The sequence below is a fragment of the Salvelinus namaycush genome, chromosome 19 (assembly GCF_016432855.1).
Source record: "Salvelinus namaycush isolate Seneca chromosome 19, SaNama_1.0, whole genome shotgun sequence".
NCBI classification, from domain to species: Eukaryota; Metazoa; Chordata; class Actinopteri; order Salmoniformes; family Salmonidae; genus Salvelinus; species Salvelinus namaycush.
Window position 1 is genome coordinate 41781150 of NC_052325.1, and position 25882 is coordinate 41807031.

The 25882-nt window shown below is 42.8% G+C and overlaps 1 protein-coding gene across 1 annotated transcript; it reads left to right on the forward strand.

The window, feature by feature from the left end:
* Positions 1 to 477: 477 nt before the first annotated feature.
* Positions 478 to 24514, forward strand: LOC120063851 (protein Wnt-6-like). Its single transcript, XM_039014168.1, has 4 exons — positions 478 to 557; positions 4805 to 5025; positions 22386 to 22696; positions 24053 to 24514. The coding sequence occupies exons 1-4, from the start codon at positions 478 to 480 to the stop codon at positions 24512 to 24514; spliced, it is 1074 nt and encodes a 357-aa protein (XP_038870096.1).
* The last annotated feature ends 1368 nt before the right edge of the window (positions 24515 to 25882 follow it).

Consider the following 25882-nt stretch of genomic DNA (forward strand, 5'->3'; position numbering starts at 1 on the left):
AGGCCAATACAATTTATTACTTTTGCGTTATAACGTCAACATTAATTGTCCACACGGAATCTGCTGGGTCATTGGGTTTACTTTTCTGCCCAAGGTCTGGCTGCATCCCATCATCCCCGGGCTGTAGTATCCTTGCTGCCAGATTAAAATCGCTGTGCTATTGGAATTTGTGTGTTTTAGTTAAGACGTGCTTGTCACTTCTTCCTCTGGCATTTGAGCTTTGAATCTGTCTGCCAGAGAGAGGACTATGAAGAGGTTAACACATTTCACCACGGATGTTTCTTCCCTCTTGACCGAGTAATCGAACGTTAGTGATGCACCCAAAGAGGAGTTCAATGGATTTTTTGCGCGTTTCGTGGAGGTTCTAAATCCTGCAGATCACCAATTCTGCAGGACGTCCCAAGAAAACAACAACACATTAATTGACGGCTCTAATTTTTGGACGTAACTTTTTTTTTTTGGTAGGATACTCTCATCATGACGATTCTATTATCTCGGACTCAACTTGCCCTGTTTTTCATTCTCCTATGTCCGGTCAATATCATTGGGTTATGGTGGTAAGTCATGCTACATACAATTAACATGTGCTTCCAGTTTAGTTGCAAATGGAAATTAGGTTTCTCAGAATAAAGTGTTTCTGTCATCTGATGTTTTGTAGGCTAGGTTATGCACGCGTGTCCATGTTTTTTGATGTTGTGTCCACTGCATATTGCACTAAAATACAATTCTGGATCCGACTCTATTGATACAACCACTATTCAAATAGCCTTGTATTGACAAGTGTAATAACATGGTAACACGTTCGATGACCTTGACCGCATTGTGAAGCTTTGTCTTCAATTACCTTCCAATTAAAGATTCTGGTTTTCTTAACCTCTCACCATATTGCAACCTTACTCAAATAAATTGTAACGATTGACAAAACAATCTCTGTCAGTCTCCCAACATTTCTTAATTTACCACACAATATTTTTCTAACCCGCATTTGTATTGTTGATAACAAACGAATCTATAAAATGTGGTTAATAAGTAAATAAAAAAGTTAAATAAAAACGAAAGACCCTGATGTTATGCCTTGGCTAGACAGAAAGATGCAGCTGCAACTTTTGGAGGTCTGCCTTTGTCTGTAGTAAAAAAAAAAAAGAGAAGATATTAGTGCTGTCAGAGATGGAATTTTAGGTGGACCTTGAGGCAGTGCCTATATGTCATCATAAAACAATTCTTTGTTCAGCACTCTGAGATATATGAGACTTAAAAAGACAGAGCCAGATTTGTTATTAAGTATAATACAGTCATTTGAGACATGCACATCTGAAGAGGGATGTTAAGATAAATCAAACCATTTCAAGTTTGCATCTCATCCAATCTCGATAATGGCCAGCTATTAGTACTGCTGAACTGTGAACATCTCTCCTCTAAGACAACATTGGAGCACTCAGGTGAGCACACCTGGAGGTCCTGCAGTTTGACAGGACAAAGATCCTTTCTGTTGAGAGCTGGGCATGCCATCACACTCCTGTCTCTCTACCCCTTGTCTTTTGAAGCAAATGATTGTCAGCGTGACCAGACAGACAGGATGTCATTTATGGGGAAGATGAAACGTCCAGAGATAAACCCATTTTTTCAGAGCTTCTTTGATTAGGCTCTAATCATTTGAACAGAGAGCAGTGAGACCAGAGAGTGTGGAATGCCTTTGCAGGTTTCAGGACAAGTAACCTCCTGATCCTCCTGGGTAAGTGTGGGTCATAGTCTGGCAGGCAGCCAGGAGCGTGGCCCACAGGTATGCATATAGCGTGTGCCATTCCCACTCACCTGGCTTGGAATGGGTCCTGGGCCAGTCTACAGCTCTGCATCACCTGCAGAGAAGCACTTCATTATACCAGATATTTATTGTTCTCACTCCCATTTCAAAGCAATACATCTTTCTGGAAAATTGCATGATTTCCAATCCAGGCCAGAGGGATGGGATCAGATAAAGATTCAATGAGAAGGCTTGGCCAGGGATACTATGTACACTGTTTAACCACAGAGTATGTGGCCTCTGCCGATTTCCAGACGTTAGGATTTTTCAGTGCACACGTAGGCCTCATGCTATCCTCACTTATTGCAAGACAAACATGTGACAGACAGCAGCGGTGCATCGGTGTCATGCAGGACCCCGGGTTCCAGTCACTTGATTTAGTGTTGAGTTCTAGCGATGATTGGGCCATGGCTCTGAGCCACGGACCACAGAGCTGAACCCAAGCCACTCTCTAGCTAGCGATCCAGCCCTGTCGTGACTGACTTCATATCCAGCATACTTAGAGGATTAAGGAGGATGAAATTCACTCGTTTGCAAATTGAAAAAAGGCCACATATCTACGGCCATGCAATTCATAATGTAACTTGAGGTACACATACAGCTAGAAGAACGGCTTATCTCCAAAGGATCATGTCGGCCTACATTGAGACTGATTATTTGGATACTTGTCCTTTTATCAGTGTTTCCCGCTCTATTTTGGTCTCTGGTTATCTCTATGCTATTTAATGCGAGGCGCTGCTTAGAGGGCTCTTGATTGCATAGATAGCGATACATCCTCATTTATGTTATGATTGTTTCAACGTTATCATGTCCAGGAGCTTTACTGTGACTGATAAATCAAAGGAATACAGACACATGGGCATGGACAGGGAAGATTGATTGCTTGATTTTGTAGTTCCTTTTACGTGTGCTTATAAAGAGCCCTATCCTTTATATTCAACACTAATAGCATCATGTTCCTCTTAGGGTCCTGTTCAGGTTAGTGCTGGTTTGGATTAACGCTAGAACACAGTATGGTGGTCAAGACAGACAAATGTCTTCATCTACATATTGCTGGAACCATACTCAGACTTGGTCAATGCCAGTGTTCCGGGCCGGCCCCACGGTTGCTATAGGGGGCCCGACAAAATTTTTGTATTGATTAATATTATTTTACAAAAAATGTTGAACTCAGTCCGTGTCTCAATTTACTGTTGAGAGTTAGAATAGTAGACTACACAAGGTGCAATTTGGAAATTTGGTTACGCAGCAGTTTTTCCCTTGTTATATCAGCAACATATCACTCAATTAGCCCATGTCAGCAACATTTTTGTAGATTGGTAAGTTAGTTTAGCCAGCTATTAAAACTTGACCCATGGCAAAATGAGCAGAATTGCATGAAGTTTGTTATAAAATAGCAAAACTTTCTCCGCACCATGGAAAAATGGGGGGGGGGCACACAACAACATTTTGCCTAGGGCCCCCAAAAAGCTAGGCACGGCCCTGTCATTGTTCAAGCTGCATCAGCTGCTCATGTGATATTCAAGCGTTTCTTTTGAATTGGGCTAGGAGGGTTTGCCTTTGACTTTAACAATGACACAGGACTTAGAGAAGAAACTCTGTCCAACATGGGCTGCTATTTTTTACGAGTCTACACCTACTGCAGTAAATCCTGGTCCCTTATTTTTGTGAGCAGCTCGCCGAGCCAATTTCAAAGCTGTGATCCTAGCATACAGATTCACGCAGGTTTGAAGGCCATGACACATCAGATAATCAGGGGTTGTAAAGACCCGGGGTGTCTGCTAAGTACTGCATCTGCAGATCTTAATTACACAGGGGTGTGGATTCATTGGAGTCAGATCTGTGTAGGAACACTAGAGCGTGCTTGAGATGTATTCCCCTGTAATTCGTTTCTATGGAGACGTTGTCAATACATTGAAGGATGTAGTCGTTGACGCTGGACTGTCGGAGTCAAGTTCTCACACTTCAGCGAAGATAACTCACATTGTGGGCATTAAGTTGCTTTTCACTCCCCACTTTTAGGACAATGTGAATTATTAGGCTTTTAAGAATTTCTATTTGCTTAATCTGTGCAGCCATTATGCTATTTTTCAGTCTTTCAAGGACAAGTGTACAGCATGTTGGCAGTTCAGTTTGTAGTTTTCCATGACGCTATAACTAAAAAAGGTACATCTAACTGTACAAGTAATTGGTATTTTGATTGAATCACAGATATACAGGGACATTTCAGACATTGATATATAAATGGTTTCTACTTCAATAAAGTAATTGACTTACTGGAGATGGGATGCATTCCATTTTAAGAGCAGCGGTCCCGTGTCTCATGCTTCTTATCAGACCGCCATGCTAGGGATTGGAAAGAGCGCTTGTTTGACTTGTTAAAACAAACTCACGAGGCAGATGAATGTTATTACTTAGAAAGATTAGCTGTGACAGGGGTGAGTGAAAAGCAATGAGGTATTCTCACTCACTCCTACTCCCACATAATGATAAAAATGGACTCGAGGTTTACGGATCACACCAGCTGAACTGGAGTCAGATGCAGAGTTGTTGAATAGAGGGAACAGGGGGATAGGGCTGTTCTCACATTATGTCATAGCAACTGTCATGGGAAGTACTGGTGAGAGTTCACAGTGTTGGACCTGAGGCCCGTACTCCCATTAGGAATTGAAATAAACAATTGACCTAAGTGTAAACATACATCTGTCAACGCGATGTAAGAAACACAGCAATTAAGATGCAACTTTCTCTCTCTTTTCTATGTTCCCCGACGATCAGCACAGCTTTACTATTTCTCTCCACACCTGAAATGTCTTTTTTGCACAACTATGTGATGTCAAGTAACCAAACTGCCTGATAGAAGAACACGTTCATTTAACTTTAGTGCTACTTCTAGGTAAGATACTTCTCTGAAATGTAACAAGACCTCATGATAATGTTATGCCACTGTAGTATGACACGGGAGTTGTAGTCACAGTCTATGTGTTGTGTGCTTCCCTGTAGGGCAGTGGGGAGCCCTCTGGTTATGGATCCCAACAGTATCTGCAGGAAGACCAAGCGACTAGCGGGAAAGCAGGCCGAGCTGTGCCAGACCCAGCCAGAGATCGTCCACGAGGTCGCCAAGGGTGCCAAGCTGGGTGTACGGGAGTGCCAGTACCAGTTTCGCTTTCGCCGCTGGAATTGCACCAGTCAGAACAAGTACTTTGGCAAAATACTCCAACAAGGTGAGTGAGGACTTGTCGTAATGGAAATAAATAGGAACCTTTAATAATTACCCCCTAGTTTTTCTAATACCTCAACACACATGCTGCCTGACATGGAGAATGATCATCTAAGTGCCTTTCTCATGGTTCAAAAGTGTATCACTTAGGATGTGACCCCTTGACCCTTTGAGAGCACAGCCAATGGCCTCACTTCAATTTCAGGTCTGATCCCAAGTACAGTGGAGAACAAGGCCATCTGTTGTACGTTAACAAGACAGATTTACACTTGACTGCTCCTCTTTTGCATTAAATTGCACACTCCAAATTGATCTCCTAAATTGCTTCTCATAACCATTGATCTCTCACATCAACTGTGCTCTTTGAAGTCAGAAATAAAAACGAATGTAGGGTCCTGCTACTATGCAACTATTGTCCTGCTTTTTGTACGATGTCTCGTCCTTTTTCACCTTTCAGTTCGCGGTTCATAGAGACCATTTTGTGTGTACCAACAAGGAAGTGTTTTGTCAACAAGCCACCGTTTAGATCCAATACAGTTTATCCTTTATCAGTTGTATCTTCTTAACTGTTTAGCTAATACATGGCCTTTAGAGGATGTCGTTCATCTTCAAAACAATTAGAGTACTAACGTACCGCTGACACTGACAAAATTCCTGTTCTTCATCGTCAGTAATCTGATAACAAGAAATGCCTATTCTAACTTTCACTTAAAGATTTTCTGTCTCAAAGAACCTCTACTTAGTTCTTAAGACTAAATTCTGAGTTAAACATATCTCATGCCATAGTCGAGCCATATAGGCAATTCCAGACGAAGCCTGTAATCTCCTGTGGCAAAGCTAAGTATTCTGCGGGTGCTTTAACATAATTTTGGTCGCACAATGAGGAAGATCTGGGTATTAAGATGATGCCTCCTAAAGTGCTAGATTACATATGTCATCTTCCTGTAAACTCTGGTTTGTAACTTTCCTGTTTTGTTGCTGAAGGCCAGCAGAGGGCAGAGTGCCTGTGGTGTGGTATGTGACCACTTATTGGACTGATCAGTTCATAGACAGTCTGATCTGAGTAGCATCTTTCTGGCTTTAGTTGAGTGTAAATTGAGTGAAGAGATTTTGCTGTCAGGATTAGGCTACAACATTAGCAACTCCTTTCACTGAGAACTAGAGAACTCTGTGAAACTGCTAGGTAAAATGGTAATTAATCGTAAATTCCTCCATGTCTTTAGGTAAGGCTTAAGTGCTCCTCTGTTTTGAAGCATTCAGCACAATTATCAAGATGTACCACTAATGACCATTTGTCAGTGCAGGGAGATCTGCAAAGACAGGTTCACTTTCTCACATGCACGCGGTGGGCTGGGGCTGCTGCACAAAGTAGCTTACATTTTTCTCCCTTTGCAAAAATAACTTGAGGCTATTTTTTTCTATATTTAAATTTATAATCCAGAGCTGTTGTTGTGTTGCCTTCTCGATGCCAGAGGTTAACTGCTATCCCTGCTGGCTGCTTCGACATGTTGTCTCATGGTTATAATGAAGTAGTTAGATGTGCTCGGAGACAATATGTGGTTGTGATTAGATATAATAATCATAATGTAGTCTGAATGTAATTTCTATTGCCACCTCAGGAATGCAACTCAATATTCCTTTGTCAGAATGTTCCTGCTCAATCATCATTTGGGAGCTTTGCATCGCCTGGCTTGGCAGAGATATTTTCTCCAGACTCCTGGAGAGAAAACAACCACCGCACGTTCTAGGTCCTTCAGTAGTCCTTCCTTATGAATGTGACACACTTAGTCTGAGTCCAAAATGGCATCCTATTCCCTATATAGTGCAATACCTTTGGGAAAAAGGTGTAATTTGGGATGCATACTTATTATTATTATTAGTACCCATTGCCTTGATGACAGCTTTGCACATGCTTGGCATTCTCTCAACCAGCTTCACCTGGAATGCTTTTCCAACACTCTTGAAGGAGTTCCCACATATGCTGAGCCCTTGTTGGCTGCTTTTCCTTCACTCTGCGATCCACCTCATCTCTAACCATCTCAATTAGGTTGAGGTTGGGTGATTGTGGAGGCCAGGTCACCTGATGTAGCACTCCATCACTGTCCTTCTTGGTCAAATAGCCCTTACACAGCCTGGAGGTTTGTTGGGTCATTGTCCATTTGGCCACTTTGAAGAATCTCAAATATAAAATATATTTTAATTTGTTTAACACCTTTTGGTTACTACATGATTCCACATGTGTTTTTAATAGTTTTGATGTCTTCACTATTATTCTACAATTTAGAAAATATAAAAAATAAGGAAAAAGCCTTGAATGAGTAGGTGTGTCCAAACTTTTGAGTACATTCGGAAAGTCTTCAGACCCCTTGACTTTTCCACATTTTGTTACGTTATGGCCTTATTCTAAAATAGATTAAATAGTTTTCTTTCTTCATCAATCTACACAGAATACCCCATAATGACAAAGAAAAAAGTTTTTTTGAAAATGTTGCAAATATATTAAAAAGAAAAAACACAATCACAAAGTATTCAGACCATTTACTCAGTACATTGTTGAAGCGCCTTTGGCAGGGTATGACGCTACAAGCTTGGCACACCTGTATTTGGGTAGTTTCTCCCATTTTTCTCTGCAGATCCTCTCAATCTCTGTCAGGTTGGATGGGGAGTGTCGCTGCACAGCTATTTTTAGGTCTCTCCAGAGATTTTTGATCGGTTTCAAGTCCGGGCTATGGCTGGGTCACTCAAGGACATTCAGAGACTTGTCCCGAAGCCACTCCTGCGTTGTCTTGGCTGTGTGTTTGGGGTCGTTGGCCTGTTGGGAAGTGAACCTTCACCCCAGGCTGAGGTTCTGAGCACTCTGGCGCAGGTTTTCATCTTTCCCTTGATCCTGACTAGTCTCCCAGTCCCTGCCTCTGAAAAGCATCCCCACAGCATGATGCTGCCACCACCATGCTTCACCATAGGGATGGTGCCAGGTTTCCTCAAGACGTGACGATTGGCATTCAGGCCAAAGAGTTCAATCTTGGTGTCATCAGACCAGAGAATATTTCTCATGGTCTGAGAATCCTTTAGGTACCTTTTGGCAAACTCCAAGTGGGGTGTCATGTACCTTATACTGAGGAGGGGCTTCAGTCTGGCCTCTACCATAAAGGTCTGATTTGTGGAGTGCTGCAGAGATGGTTGTCCTTCTGGAAGGTTCTCCCATCTCCACAGAGGAACTCTGGAGCTCTGTCAGAGTGACCATCGGGTTCTTGGTCACCTCCCTGACCAAGGCCCTTTCTCCCTGATTGCTCCATTTGGCAGGGCGGCCAGCTCTAGGAAGATATTGGTGGTTCCAAACATCTTCCATTTAAGAGTGATGGAGGCCACTGTGTTCTTGGGGACCTTAAATGCTGCAGACATTTTTTGGTTTCCTTCCTCAGATCTGAGCTTTATGGACAATTCCTTTGACCTCATGGCTTGGTTTTTGCTCTGACATGCACTGTCAACTGTGGGACCTTATATAGACAGGTGTGTGCCTTTCCAAATCATGTCCAATCAATTGAATTTACCACAGGTGGACTCCAATCAAGTTGTAGAAACATCTCAAGGATATTCAATGGAAAGAATGCACCTGAGCTCAATTTCGAGGGTCTGAATACTATTGCAAACAAGGTATATATAGTTTTAGTTGTTGCTAAAATAAAAAAAATAACTTTTTCCGCTTTATCATTATGGGGTATTGTGTGTCAATTGATATGGACATGTTTTTATTTTATCCATTTTAGAACAAGGCTGTAACGTAACAAAATGTGGAAAACGGGAAGGGATCTGAATACTTTCCGAATGCACTGTACCTTGACTTGGAAGAGTTTCAGTGTTGGATAGTCATAGCCAGCTAGCTAACATAGCATCCCTCTATGTTTGACCCGGGTGTTTGAGTAGGTTAAACTTGCTAGCTGCATTTGCTAGCTAATTAAGTGAAAGTGACAAAAATTACAAAATCTCTCTCTCGCTCTCTCTTGCTCCTCCATTTTTGAATGAATGAATTTGTTCAAAACTGTTCAACTATTGTCTTTCTCTCTCTTTGAGTCAACTACTCACCACATTTGATGCAGTGCAGTGCTAGCTGGCTGTAGTTTATGCTTTCAGTACTATATTCATTCTTTGATCCTTTGATTGGGTGGACAACATGTCAGTTCATGCTGCAAGAGCTCTGATAGGTTGGAGGTTGGAGTTGATATAATTACTGTGTAAGTCTATGGAAAGGGGTGAGAACCATGAGCCGCCTAGGTTTTGTATTGAAGTCATTGTGCCCAGAGATGGACGGAAGCTAGCTGTCCTCCAGCTACACCATGTTGCTACCCTACAGAGTGCTGTTGAGGCTACTGTAGACCTTCATTGCAAAGAAAATCATGTGTTTTAATCAATTATTTGGTGACATTAATATATTTTGTATCGTTTTATCAAAAAAATTATATGTATTATATATTTATGAAATTCGCTGAAGAGGATGGTCCTCCCCTTCCTCTGAGGAGCCTCCACTGATATACAGTACCAGTCAAAAGTTTGGACACACCTACTCACCTACTCATTAATAAAGAAGGTTTTTCTTTATTTGTACTATTTTCTACATTGTAGAATAATAGTGAAGACATCAAAACTATGAAATAACACATGGAATTATGTAGTAACCAAAAAAGTTTTAAACATCAAAATATATTTTAGATTCTTCAAAGTAGCCACCCTTTGCCTTGATGACAGCTTTGCACACGCTTGGCATTCTCTCAACCAGCTTCACGAGGTAGTCACCTGGAATGCATTTCAATTAGCAGGTGTGCCTTGTTAAAAGTAAATTTGTGGAATTTCTTTCCTTAATACTTTTGAGCCAATCAGTTGTGTTGTGACAAGCAAGGTAGGGGGCCCCATTTGGTAAAAGAGCAAGTCCATATTATGGCAAGAACAACTCAAATAAGCAAAGAGAAACAACAGGCCATCATTACTTTAAGACATGAAGGTCTGTCAATGCAGAACATTTCAAGAACTTTGAAAGTTTCTTCAAGTGCAGTCGCAAAAACCATCAAGCGCTATGATGAAACTGGCTCTCATGAGAACCACCACAGGAAAGGAAGACCCAGAGTTACCTCTGCTGCAGAGGATAAATTCATTAGGGTTAACTGCACCTCAGATTGCAGCACCAAATAAATGCTTCACAGAGTTCAATTAACAGTCACATCTCAAGATCGACTGTTCAGAGGAGACTGTGTGAATCAGGCCTTTATGTTCGAATTGCTGCAAAGAAACCACTACTAAAGGACACCAATAATAAGAAGAGACTTGCTTGGGCCAAGAAACACGAGCAAAGACCGGTGGATATCTGTCCTTTGGTCTGATGAGTCCAAATGTGAGATTTTTGGTTCCAACCCCCGTGTCTTTGTGAGACGCAGAGCAACACATGCGGACGATCTCCGCATGTGTGGTTCCCACCTGAAGCATGGAGGAGAAGGTGTGATGGTGTGGTGCTTTTCTGGTGACAGTGTCTGATTTATTTAGAATTCAAGGCACACATAACCAGCATGGCTACCACAGCATTCTGCAGCGATACACCTTCCCATCTGGTTTGCACTTAGTGGGACTATCATTGGTTTTTCAACAGGACAATGATCCAACACACCTCCAGGCTGAGTAAGGGCTATTTGACCAAGAAGAAGAGTGATGGAGAGCTGCATCAGATGACCTGGCCTACACAATCACCTAACCTCAACCTAATTGAGATGGTTTGGGATGAGGTGGAGGAAAAGCAGCCAACAAGGGCTCAGCATATGTGGGAACATCTTCAAGACTTTTGGAAAAGCATTCCTCATGAAGCTGGTTGAGAGTGTTAGGTTCTGAAACATGGAGTGAAAAACTAACGGACAACTAGTCAAAGCTCAAACCAAGTTTATTCACCCAATGGTTCAAACAGCTGAAAGACAAAGACATTTACACAAGCCCATATATTTATACCTTCCTCCTTTGCTTCGTCTCCTCCTTACACATCTGGACAGCCAATGCATCTCTGTTGCTAAACAGAATTTAGTGATGCGTGTTCTTTCTCACTTCATCTGACCTGACCTTGGCCCAAATTCCTCACTCCTCACCAACTCACGACTGTCCTGTTTACTGGAACCATACTGTGGCCCTCTCCATAGGATACCTGATATCTAACAATAACATGTTCTGACAGAATGTAAACTTTCTGCATTCCCCTCTCTCACTCAGTAGATTTCTATACCCTCGGTTCTAATATGATAACATGAATAGGGATATTTCATATTTCAAGTTTAGAATTTAGTACCCAACAGTCCCCCCTTCTGAACATTAACTCCATAACTTTCAACTCATTTAAACTTGGAATTACTTATAAACGAACAGGAAATTAAACATGATTAACATTCACAGTTGATTATTATGTTTACACCTCCGAGGCTTATGGCCTCTGATCTATAATTACACTATGCATCCTGCTATTTCCATCTCTCGTCGTTCAACTGAGAATGACATTTCAGCTGAAGCTTTTGACTTCCTCCATTTCAGATGGACCTTTTTACTTTCTCCACTTCCTCCTTCTGGTTCCTAAGAGAGTGATAGCACAAGACTTGAAAAGCAGAAAGAAACACAAAACATAACAAGTATTAATAATGTGCTACGCTATGCATAATTATATATGCAAAGACAAACTGAAGTTTGATAACATTACTTTTCCCACTCGCTCTTCACCTGACTCTATGCCTTTGGGATAATTTCCTGCCGGGTTCCTCAAAAATGAAGGCCCTAAAATACCTCCTCATGCCTCACCCAGACTTCCCCCTGTCAGGCCACAGGTTACAAGAGGTGTTCCCAAGCCATGTCATTTTCACTTCGCTCCCCATCTCCTTCTCGAGATACACGTGCGGTGGCCCTAATCAACTTTATCTCATCCTGAGGTAAATCAGCACTGTATATACGTTTCAACATCAACGCCTTCAGAAGATGATATCCCAACAATGCACTGATCGATCTAGGACTGAACCTTTCAGATACTCCCTACATGTCTCCCAACTCATACCCGGTTCCCTAGCCACCAACATCTCCAATGACCTCCTATATTCTGCTACAGTCGGTACCGTGGGTAATACTTTCCTGTGCTCCGGTTAGGTACACATCGCTCATCCCAAGGCCGATCCACACCCACCCCTTTGTGAACACCCTCGTTACAGTGTTTATTTTGGGTTCCAACGGTTGATAAGCAGCCACCTTCTAACACTTTCTGTTTACCGTCAATCCGTCTCAATCTTCTGGGAGAAATGTCAAGTGTTTGCTGGCTGTTAGAAATGTGGGAGATATTAGTGGAGTTGGAAGAGTATCCAACCTTACAAAACTCTGAGTCACATGAATCTTAATCACACACTGCAGGAGATGTGATGATACTACTTCAGTGAACTTCCCTTCCGGTGAGATGGCCTCCTGTATACAGGGATCTGGAGCTATTCTTTCAAGCGTTGTACCTTCTTTGACAAACGTCTCACTGAAAGTTGACAATAGTGTCTGAAATGACAACACTATCTCTGCTACTCTCACCATGATCTGGGTATGTGTGATGTTCAGTTAAACTTCATAGTAGTCTCTATATTGTGCACAGCTGTCATTCCTCCCCTACGAGCTATCCCCTGTAACAATATACAGAGTGGTATCGTTCACCAGAGACTCGATTACCCACTTCCTTAATTTATTAGCCACACAAATCTCCACCCCAGTCATATTAAATTCTGCTCTTCCAATTCCCTGTAACGTCAACGCCTTGGATTTTGGGACGCCTGTTACGGCTCTCGTTGGTGGAAGGAAGAGTGGACCAAAGCGCAGCGTGGAAAGTGTTCATGATATTTATTTTCAAAAACACTCAAACAAAATAACCAAAGTGAAAACGAAAGCGCACAGTTCTGTCAGGTACAGACACGAAACAGAAAACAAGATCCCACAAAACCCAAACGGAAAATGACAACTTATATATGATCTCCAATCAGAGACAACGATCAGAGACAACAGCTGCCTCTGATTGGGAACCACACTTGGCCAAAACAAAGAAATAGAAAACATAGACTTTCCCACCCGAGTCACACCCTGACCTAACCAAACATAGAGAATAATAGGGATCTCTAAGGTCAGGGCGTGACAACGCCATAAAATGCAGTGATATCGGTCCTGACAGAATCTGCAACTAACACTCCGTAGGACTGACCCTTGACCCCCTCATCATACCATTTACACTGACGGATTTCTATCTCAGTCACTAGTTCAGCCCCTAAATGTAAGTATGCCTTCATTTACTCATATGCATCTTCTTCACCCTGTCGCTTGACCATAAGAATAGTTTGGTTGTCATATTCACCCCTTAGGATGTTGTCCAGAGTATAATTACTCCAACAAGCTATCTTTCCCCAGGTTTGTGGTCTGCTGGTGTCTAAAAATTTCCCTGACCACATTTTGATCGTATCTAGCCCCCATTGTCAGATTAGTACTGTGACGTGGTAAGGTTGGACCCAGGTGCAGAGAAGAGACCAGACAAGGAATCAGTGGTTAAGGATAAGCATAATACTTTACAGAGAAACAGAAGCCGCAGGATCAAAGTACACTAGAAAGCCAACAAACACTAAGTCTCACAAACTCACTCAGGTAACAACCGCACACAGTAAACAATTCAAGCTTCTGCAAAGGACCACAGAAAACACACCTCTTTTAAGAGGGACATCATTAAAATAATAAGACACACCTGAGTAAAATAAAAGTCTCTAGTCTGGTGCCAGGAGAAACCATGACAAGTATGTAACGCTTCATCCATCCGATCCACATAATCGCGTATTCCTTCTTTCAGTTGCAAATTTTACTCGCATCCGTCTAAACAATACATTCCCAACTGTAGTTAAGAATCCCTGAATTTCATAATTTGCTGTCGCTGGGTCACATGCTTCGCGTCCCAAGGATCAAGCCGACGTTCGATATCCCTGTGCGAGTGCTGGTAACATGACCCTTGGCAAAAGCGAGCGTACAATATGATTGTAATCACCAGCATGGAACCCAAAAATTCCGCCCTGTTTCCTCAGACAACTGATAAATTCCTGTCCCTCCCTTACTGGATCTGGTGTCTCTTTCATAATACTACGCAATTTGCTCATTGGCTGATGGTGATGCTGAATTTGGATCTGTACTTGGGGATGTGCGTCATCAGGAATAGAGTTGTCCTCCCCTGGTAGTATTTGTCACGGATAATATGCAACTGGGGTCGCGTGTGTTCATACTGGGTGCACATCTCTACGATTACCTGGATAATGCTAATCACTGTCCAGTCCGGTACTACTATATCCAGACTCGTAATTTGCCTGTCCTCTGCCTCTCGCAACTCATATCGCTCTTTTGCCTCTTCTGTGACCTGTTTCACCTTATAGCATGTGGTGAACGGTGGATGAGGTGCAATTACATATACTCCTCCACACGTATTTTGATACTGTTGAAGCGCAACCATGAGTTGTTTTATTTGTTTTTGTCTATCCTCAAGGGCACCCTCTAATTCCTGGTTTAGGTTTTGACTCTTTTCTAGCGCAATGGCCAATTCCTGCTTTTGCTCATCTAATCCAGGGCTCTCCAACCCTGTTCCTGGAGAGCTACCATCCTGTAGGTTTTCACTCCAACCCTAATCTAGCACACCTGATTCTAATAATTAGCTGGTTGATAAGCTGAACCAGGTTAGTTACAACTGGGGTTGGAGCGAAAACATACAGGAAGGTAGCTCTCCAGGAACAGGGTTGGACACCCCTGATCTAATCTATGCGCACGGCCTTCAGATATGCCTCGTTTTTTATTTGTCGCCTCATTCTTGTCCACTGCCTGCTCCATTTTACCTCGCAAGTCTCTATTTTTCCCTTTTTCCAGTTTTATCCTCTGCTGATAAAATGCCATGGTTAGGATGCCTGTGTATTGTAGTTTGGACCGTTCTCTGATTTCAATATTCCACACTACGATTGCATCCATACACTCTTGGCTGGTTTTAAACTTTCCATCTACGGGATAATGTGTACCAATTTGGCTAATTTCCCCCACCGTTTATTTGGTTCTTGGTGCTGGTCATATGCCTTTCTTTTGCGCTTCTAATGCTTTGGTAACATTTTGCCCTTCTACCCATCCCACTCCAGGAGTCTCCTGGCTTCTAAAAGCCATATCCATTATCACTGACTGAGCGTCACCCCTCAACGGTGTTGAGTAGTAACAGCTTAGGCTATCAATAGTTTGATCACTACTCCATACTCCACCTTTTGGTGCTGGATGATACATTTGTGTCTGTCAATTCACCTAATCTGTCACATTTCCCCGAGGCACTAAGGCATAAACCAATCTCTCTTTACTGCTACTGCTAATACACATGAATCATCTTCAAATGTCCATACACACACACACACCCTTCGGCTTCATGGCCACTGTGGCTGGGACTTTCGTCCCTCTTTCAGAATTCCCCCACTAGGGACCTGTCCTTCACGGAACCTACCCTACACTGTAGTGACACTCATGGATCTCGCAGAGGAACACCCCCACTCGGGACCTATCCTTACGGAACCTACCCTACACCATATATTTACATGGATCCCGCAGAGGAACACCCCCACTGGACCTATCCTTACGGAACCTACCCTACACCATATATTTACATGGATCTCGCAGAGGAACACCCCCACTCGGGACCTATCCTTACGGAACCTACCCTACACCATATATTTACATGGATCCCGCAGAGGAACACCCCCACTCGGGACCTATCCTTACGGAACCTACCCTACACCATATATTTACATGGATCCCGCAGAGGAACACCCCCACTCGGGACCTATCCTTATGGAACCTACCCTACACCATATATTTACATGGATCCCGCAGAGGAACACCCCCACTCGGGACCTATCCTTACGGAACCTACCCTACACCATATATTTACATGGATCTCGCAGAGGAACACCCCCACTCGGGACCTATCCTTACGGAACCTACCCTACACCATATATTTACAACCGGTTGTAACACAATGGGACTTCTAAATATACTCAGGCTTTCTAGGTCCGTAGCCTATTATTGTTCAGCCTACGATTCTCATCTCCCGAAGATGTCAAAATGAGTGGTAACACAGTGCCTTTCAAAAGTATTCATCCCCCTTGGCGTTTTTCCTATTTTGTTGCATTACAACCTGTATTTTAAATAGATTTTTATTTGAATTTCATGTAATGGACATACATAAAATAGTCCAAATTGTCCAAATTGGTGAAGTGAAATGAAAAAAATAACTTGTTTCAAAAAATTAAAAAAAAAAAAAAAAATGGAAAAGTAGTGCGTGCATATGTATTCACCCCCTTTGCTATGAAGCCCCTAAATAAGATCTGGTGCAACCAATTACCTTCAGAAGTCACATAATTAGTTAAATAAAGTCCACCTGTGTGCAATCTAAGTATCACATGATCTGTCACATGATCTCATTATATATACACCTGTTCTGAAAGGCCCCAGAGTCTGCAACACCATTAAGCAAGGTGCATCACCAAGCAAGCGGCACCATGAAGACCAAGGAGCTCTCCAAACAGGTCATGGACAAAGTTGTGGAGAAGTACAGATCAGGGTTGGGTTATTAAAAAATATCTGAAACTTTGAACATCCCACGGAGCACCATTAAATCCATTATAACATTTTTTAATGAATATGGCACCACAATAAACCTGCCAAGAGAGGGTCGCCCACCAAAACTCACAGACCAGGCAAGGAGGGCATTAACCAGAGAGGCAACAAAGAGACCAAAGATAACCCTAAAGGAGCTGCAAAGCTCCACAGCAGAGATTGGAGTATCTGTCCATAGAACCACTTTAAGCCGTACACTCCACAGAGCTGGGCTTTACGGAAGAGTGGCCAGAAAAAAGCTATTGCTTAAAGAAAAAAATAAGCAAACACGTTTGGTGTTCGCCAAAAGGCATGTGGGAGACTCCCCAAACATATGGAAGAAGGTACTCTGGTAAGATGAGACTAAAATGTAGCTTTTTGGCCATCAAGGAAAACACTATGTCTTGCACAAACCCAACTCCTCTCATCACCTTGAGAACACCATCCCCACAGTGAAGCATGGTGGTGTCAGCGTCATGCTGTGTGGATGTTTTTCATCGGCGGGGACTGGGAAACTGCTCAGAATTGAAGAAATTATGGATGGCACTAAATACAGGGAAATTCTTGAGGGAAACTTGTTTCAGTCTTCCAGAGATTTGAGACTGGGACGGAAGTTCACCTTCCAGCAGGACAATGATGCTAAGCATACTGCTAAAGCAACACTCGAGTGGTTTAAGGGGAAACATTTAAATGTCTTGGAATGGCCTAGTCAAAGCCCAGACCTCAATCCAATTGAGAATCTGTGGTATGACTTAAAGATTGCTGTACACCAGCGGAACCCATCCAACTTAAAGGAGCTAGAGCAGTTTTGCCATGAAGAATGGGCAAAAATCCCAGTTGCTAGATGTACAAAGCTTATAGAGACGTACCCAAAGAGACTTGCCGCTGTAATTGCTGCAAAAGGTGGCTCTACAAAATATTGACTTTGGGACTTTTGGGGGGGGTGAATAGTTATGCTCGCTCAAGTTTCTTGTTTGTTTCACATTAAAAAATATTTTGCATCTTAAAAGTGGTAGGCATGTGTAAATCAAATGATACAAACCCCCCCCCCCCCCCCCCAAATCAATTTTAATTCCCGGTTGTACGGCAACAAAATAGAAAAAATGGCAAGGGGGTGAATACTTTCGCAAGCCACTGTAGGTGTAGGAACTGTGCCTACCTTGTTATTTTTTGTGCCGGTTCCTGCTCCACTGATTTGGACTCTCCAGTTTGACAAAAAATTGTGGTGAATCCTCCCGACAACACCAACTGTTAGGTTCTGACAAACGGAGTGAAAAACTAACGGACAACTAGTCAGAACTCAAACCAAGTTTATTCACCCATTTGGTCAAACAGCTGAAAAGAGAAAGACATATTTACACAAGCCTATATATTTATACCTTCCTCCTATGCTGAGTCTCCTGCTTACACATATGGACAGAAAATAGTAAAAAGAAAACTTGAATGAAAAGGTGTGTCCAAACTTTTGACTGGTACTGTATAAATATACACTACCAGTCAAAAGTTTTAGAACACATACTCATTCTAGGGTTTTTCTTTATTTTTACTAATTTCTACATTGTAGAATAATAGTGAAGACATCAAAACTATGATAGAAAATAGTAAAAATAAAGAAAACCCTGGAATGAGTAGGTGTATCAAAACGTTTGACTGGTACTTGCTTAATTAATTTGTTTAATATTATGGTGTTTCTATTCCAAGAAAAATGTAAAACCCTCTGGGTTTCCGTTAGGATGGAATGGAAAATATGACGATGTACAACGTGACGGTCGGGAGTACAGTACTGGGCTATTTAGCTAAAGAATCCCTGTTTTGTGCGGGAGACCGGGGTTCGATTCCCTGACGTTGAGGAAGGAGTAGGCTGTCCTTGTAAATAAGAATTTGTTCTTAACTGACTTGCCTAGTGAAATAAAGGTTACACTAACTTCAATATGCTCTTTAAATAAATAAGACCTACACCACTTTTAACAGCACATTACTCAACACTAGTGAGACTCATGTCGCCTATGGTAGGCCTACAGTATATCGAAAACTATGACGTGACTGTCCACCAATAATTACATATAGAGGATTGGAGGATATATCTGTAATTCAGTGATATTTATTCCCACAGTTTTGATGTGTTCACTATTATTCTACAATGTAGGAAATAGTAAAAACAAAGAAAAACCCTTGAATGAGTAGGTGTGGCCAAGCTTTTTACTGGTACTGTATATACAAAAACAAATGATTTAAAAACATACTTATTTAACATTGCACACATTCCTCTCTGAATGAGATGAGACATTGTGACATAATGTCATAATAATGTCAATGAAATTATCCCAGTTGGACATGGGATAAATTGGACAAATATAAATGAACATTCATACATTTTCCATACCACCAACACTTAAAGTTGTGTACTATTTCAACCTCTCACTGCTCCACTGAGGCAGACAAATCAAATCAAATCAAATGTATTTATATAGCCCTTCGTACATCAGCTGATATCTCAAAGTGCTGTACAGAAACCCAGCCTAAAACTCCAAACAGCAAGCAATGCAGGTGTAGAAGCACGGTGGCTAGGAAAAACTCCATAGAAAGGCTAAAACCTAGGAAGAAACCTAGAGAGGAACCAGGCTATGAGGGGTGGCCAGTCCTCTTCTGGCTGTGCCAGGTGGAGATTATAACAGAACATGGCCAAGATGTTCAAATGTTCATAAATGACCAGCATGGTCAAATAATAATAATCACAGTAGTTGTCGAGGGTGCAGCAAGTCAGCATCTCAGGAGTAAATGTCAGTTGGCTTTTCATAGCCGATCATTAAGAGTATCTCTACCGCTCCTGCGGTCTCTAGAGAGTTGAAAACAGCAGGTCTGGGACAGGTAGCACGTCCGGTGAACAGGTCAGGGTTCCATAGCCGCAGGCAGAACAGTTGAAACTGGAGCAGCAGCACGGCCAGACAGTTGTTAAGCTTACTGATTTTTCATGTATTTTCAATATAATAATTTTTTCACACCTGTGTTAAGGCACAGTGTGCATCCAGTGAACACCAATGTCCAGCTACAGTCAGAATACTCTTGAACATTCCTCTGGCTCGAAGTTGAGAGCTTGAGAGGAGCTTATGGCCTTGGACTCTGCATGATGAAAGAAATATGTTTTTTCGCCATTCAGAGATCAACAGAGCAGCTGCATTGAGTCAATTATCAGATTATAGTAAAAGCTATGCAATATAAGGCTATGCATAATTTTTAAGGTGGAATGTGTATAGTTTTGGAGTAAGTGTATTCGCCTATTTTGTGAATCTTTAGGGATTACTTGGTGTGCTCACTGTTCTATGACTTAATAGAATGGATTTCAGGTATTCTATTAGATATGTGCTGTACGAGACTTGACTGCGACACATGGAAGCAAAATCAATCAATGAAAAGTATTCACACTCGTCAGGCTTTGTCACATGTACTGCTACAGAGAGGGGCCCTGGGTTCCCTCCATTTTTTTTTTACCTGAACCCATGCGTCATTGACTCAAAGATTGAGTATTAAAAAAAGATTAGCTAATTCCTCGTGAAGCCCCTTCTGGCACCAAGTGATCTCCCAGGCAAGCCCAGGCATAGGCTGCTGGAGAAGTTTGGAATTTGTGTCTTGGAGGAAATTATAAAAGGGTGTTCAAATCAAGACATATACATTTTCATAATCTCCTCTCTCTCGTAGTCATGTAACTGGGGTTTTAGCATCTTAGTCAAGAGGGTCGGTCACATTGTACAACTGAACAGACACACTTTTTGATTGTGTTTGTAATAAAGTTTCGTTTAACTTTATGAATTGAACGTCTTCTATCCAATATAGATATGATTGCATTACACATTGGTGTAGTAGCTAAAGACAAGCGAAGCTAAGGGACATTAACTGAAACAACACTGTAACTTGTCTAGACATTGAACTCTTTAGAGATTCGGGGGGGGGGGGGGGGGGGGGGGCTAAACAGTTGTCTGCAGTTGTTTTCTCTAGTTCCACCTCTCCTGCTGAAACAGTAAACAGGTGGGACTGTTAGACGTCTCCCTTCAATCCCTCTATGGATGCTTCTAAAATGGCACCCTATTCCCTATGCAGTGCATTACTTTTGACCAGAGCCTTATGGGCCCTGGTGAAAAGTAGTGCTCTTTAAAGGAAATAGGGTGCCATTTGGGACACAGGCTATATGAAACCTCCTGCAACAGCAGCTGATGTGACTGGCCTGTCTAAGAGGAGTCTCAACAGAAGTTATTGAGTTAGTCAGCTCTACCCCTTCTGTACACTCAATTGGCCTGGGAGGAGAACATTTGTTTTCCCCCCAGATCTATACAGCTGGTTGAACCTGAGAACAAACAGTGATGGTGTGTGATAGGGAATGGCCTGCACAATGCACATGACAGGCAGGCAGGGAGGGGCTTTATTGGAGCAGTATGTAGGGAGGACTGAGGAGGAATCAGGATGAGGTGTGTTCAGGTGGGATGTTCTAGGGCTGGAGCTGGGCTGGGGCCGTTCAGGTGACTGTCAAAGCTGAGCTAGGCTGGGGCTGGACTGGGCTCAGGCTGGGGCTGGGATGGGCTGAGGCTGGGCTGGGGCAAGGCTCGGGCTGAGCTGGGGCTGGCAGGGAGACGCCATACACACAGAACAGGCCTGTATGGAGCCATCACTGGGTGTGCAGACAGACAGCTGTTATTCATATCACAGGGTGCTGGTCTGCAGGGCCCTCGCACAGCACCGATTCTGTTTCACTAGATTTAATGAATCCCATTCACTGAATCATGCGATATGGAATTGGCACAGGGCAGAGCGGTGACTGCACGCTCGTGTCTTCCAGCTCCAGAAAATAAGTCATTCATTTTAGCTTCGACACAATGGACTGCTAACTGCCTACCTCCCTTCCCCCAGTTCCTGAAAATATAGCAGCTAGAAACAGTGAATAGAGATGTTGTCGACAACTGGCCTAAAATACACCTGGATCTTTTCCAAAGTAACAAAGAACAGGGGAATCTGCAGTTGCAGCTGTACATCCCTCTGGGCCAGGGTGGTAAGCCCCCCTTCTACAGAAATAGCCCTGCAGCTGTGTCTGAGATACCAGGGGTATTGAGGATGTACCCCAGTGTTTTACCCAAAAGGATCCGACCTTTCTGTTTCCATCTACGCGGGCCGGCACCCGTGTCTCACTGGGCCTTGGCTCCAGCGGACCTGCTCTAAGTTGGAGCCAAGGCCAGGCCGTGGGTACTTTTCTGCTAGGATTAACATATCAATGGCTAACTGTGAACACCTTCGCACAAAGCAACAGTCTTGAATGCTGCAGAGGTTGTTGGTTCTTCTCGCCACAAGTCTGTAGTGTCACACTCTGGATTGAAACACAATAACACTAGTGCCAACATTAACATAAAACACTGGCGGCCCACTCATTTGTAGGCCGTCATTGTAAATAAGAATTTGTTCTTAACTGACTTGCCTAGTTAAATAAAGGTTAAATACAAAATAAATTAAAATTGGAAAAGCACTAAGTGCCCTGGGTCACTCTTTGTTCACTCCTCTGATGACACCCCTGTGTGTGTGTGTGTGTGTGTGTGTGTGTGTGTGTGTGTGTGTGTGTGTGTGTGTGTGTGTGTGTGTGTGTGTGTGTGTGTGTGTGTGTGTGTGTGTGTGTGTGTGTGTGTGTGTGATATCTTTCAGACATCCGGGAGACAGCGTTTGTGTACGCCATCACGGCGGCTGGGGTGACCCACGCGGTAACGCAGGCCTGCAGTATGGGGGAGCTGCTGCAGTGTGGCTGTGAGGCGACCAGGAGCAGGGCTCCCCCCCGGCCTGCCTCCTCCTCCACCACCACCTCTGGCGAGGGAGTCAAGTGGGAGTGGGGCGGCTGCGGAGACGACGTGGAGTTTGGCTACGAGAAGTCCAAGCAGTTCATGGATGCCAAGAGGAAAAAGGGCAAGAGTGACATCAGGACGTTGATCGATCTCCACAACAACGAAGCAGGACGACTGGTACAGTGAAACTTTTCTTTTTTTAATAACGGGTGTGGCAGTCCCACTCCTTTCGTACTTCTTCATGCTTTATTACAATGGATATATATAGGTAGGAAAGAACAGTGGGTCGAATTCGAACCCATCCTTGCAGTTGCACAATGTTAATGTGCCCCAGAGGCAGTAGCTTATAGAGCTCTAGACCTCCCCAGGCGGTGAGCTAACTTTTTATCATTCACTCCAAACACACTTCATCTCCTATGTTTTATTTGATCTGTGCTGATATAAGAAAAAGTACAGGCAATGATACTTCAGAAATGTTTTGGATTATGTTCACCTGATACATACTTTTAGAAACAACGGTGAAAATGAGGTTTAGATGCTGATAGTCTTAATTGTCTGACTGTTCCTCCTTTCATCCAATGCATCATCCAAGACAGCCTCTAGCCATAGTTCTATAACACCGTAAACTGATACTTGAACAAAAATCATGTTTCTGAACAAGGAAACAAGTGTGTGCCACACAGTTTGTTTTCAAGCCTTTAAGGCAAGCTTAAAGCTGCTAATATTTCTCCTTATAACGGTGATTTTCCCAGCTCTTTATGAAGGACTAAGTACATGTATGTTGACAAAGTGAAATATTGAAATACAATGACTTTCTTGTTGATAGGGAGAGAGGAACATTGCAACATTGATCCCGTAGTATTTTTTTCAGCAATGGTGGCAAGGGTGTGTGTGGGGTGGGGTGCATTGCTACTAGCGTTAGCGCAATGACATGCTAGCTGTTCCCATATACTTCCAGTCATTGAGCCAACGACTATCCATTTAAAAACGAGTCTCGGCAGAAGCGGTGGAAAGAATTTAGCAGCGGTGGTCCATCGCTGCTAAATGAATATAGGGGAAACACTGACTCAGTTTGGAGGTTGTCTGCTCTTGAGAAGGTAATTACAGGTTATTGCTCTGAATTTCCTGGGACTTGCTCACCCTTGTCAGTATTGCTTCATCACAGTATGTTACAATGTCACACAAGCCAAAACCTTTTCAAGGGGTCAGAGACAGGTAAATGGGGAGGAGTGGCTGTGTAGTTGGGCCAATTATAGTCTCAGGAGGACATCTTTGGAAAAATAACATACAAGAAGCAAAGGGAGCCCAAATGTAGAAACAACAACGTGATCTTAAAGAGCTACTGAGAGGTTAGGACAGTGCATGCTGCCAGAATGGGTTAATTAGCTCAAGTATAATTGAATGATCTCTGTTCTGTTCTGTTGTCAAGGTCTGGGAGCTCTGTGAAGGCCAGAGGCAGGAGGGGGAGGGTAAATTCCTTCTGTATAGCGTCTGCTTTTATCTCACCTATCTATCTCTGTGTCTTTACTACAGGCGGTGAGGAATTATATGAGGACTGAATGTAAATGTCATGGCCTGTCCGGGTCTTGCACACTCCGGACCTGTTGGAAAAAGATGCCTCACTTTCGGGAGGTGGGTGACCGCCTGCTGGAGAGGTTCAATGGAGCTTCCAAGGTGATGGGAGGCAACGATGGCAAGACCCTGGTTCCTGTGGGCCAGAACATCAAGCCTCCGGACAAACAGGACCTGATCTACTCGGCCGAATCGCCCGACTTCTGCTCACCCAACAGGAAGACAGGCTCGCTGGGCACGCGGGGCCGCATGTGCAACAGCACAGCCATGGACGTGAGCGGCTGTGACCTGCTGTGCTGTGAGCGTGGCTACCGGGACGAGACGGTGGTGTTCGAGGAGAACTGCCTCTGCCGCTTCCACTGGTGCTGCGTGGTGCAGTGTAAGAAGTGCTCAGTGAGGAAAGAGCTCAGTCTCTGTCACTAGCATTACCACAGAGGAACTTGGTTGGTTTCAGGCCTCTTCAGCCTCACAGGAATGATGCACTGAGATCAGGCTCCCACAGTTCCCTTCAGGAGCACGCTGAAAGAAGAATGTCTTATCTAGGATCATCTTGGACAGACAGCTGCAGTAACTCTCCTCTCAAGCTGTAGGAACAGTCCAGAATGGCCACTACTTCAGTGCTCACCACATAGAGCTCTATGACCCTGAACTTAGGCTCTTTTTAAAAGTTACATTTACAGCTCCCAGAACTTTCTAGAGCAGAATGCCGGGTCCCATGTCATATAAGACAATCAGAAAGTTTGGTACTATTCTCAGTCATCTGTACAGAGCTGTTAGCCTCTAAAGCAGTGGTTCCCAAACATGTTTGCACAGTGAACCACCCACCACAAGTCTTTAGAATTAGCCATTTACCCAGAAAATAGCATACCAACTGTTTCTAGCCTCAAACCCAATGCTAAGACCCAATAAGAACATGGGGCCTACAACCCACCATTAGGGAAACACTTTGCATAGTCAGTTAACCATGTAACTACGAGGGGTGACTATTGTAAAGAAACCATAATGACTTTGCATGTGGAAAATAAAAAATATGGTCATGGTGATAAATGATTTTCCTATGTAACATAAATGTCCTTCATGTGAAAGGTGAATGGACATGTTCAACATGGAATACAGGTTTTTTGGATCTAGCACAAAGTGTATAAAAAAGGGAAATGTGGGGTTGTGTTTTTGGAAGACGAACCCCATCTTGTTTCATGGTGAGGAGCTGAACTGACACCCGAGACTATTATTTATGAACATTTTATGACAAGACTACTCATAGTGATACGGTGAGGAACGTGCCTACTATCTCTCTGAAAAGCACTTTGGACATGGGAGCAATCTATGTAAACCATATGTTACATTTTGGTTTTGTTTGTTTGAGTAGTTTGCAAATTGAAAAATATGTTCAGACTTTCTTTTTTTGTTTTTGTATGAGGTGCAGTATCGAGAAAAGTATGATATTATGTTTATCTGTTTAATATAAAGGGCTTTTGTAATGCACTTTCAATTAAAGCATTTGTTACGTTAAGCTTTTTACTTATAGTCATGTTGTGCAGAATAGCCAGTCACAATCACATACAATGCTGACAATGAATCCATACATTTATTTGTCTCTTTGATAAGTCAACTTGCTGAAGTGAGTTGGAAATTAGAAAGACCATTTATTTTTACTCTCTCCCTACATTCTTTAGAATAGGCAGATAAGATCTTCTTGCTTGTTTTTGGGGGAAATAAAGCATTCACTGTGATTAATAATGATAACGATTCCTCGTGAGTTGTGTTGTACCCAAACACGCTGTACATTTT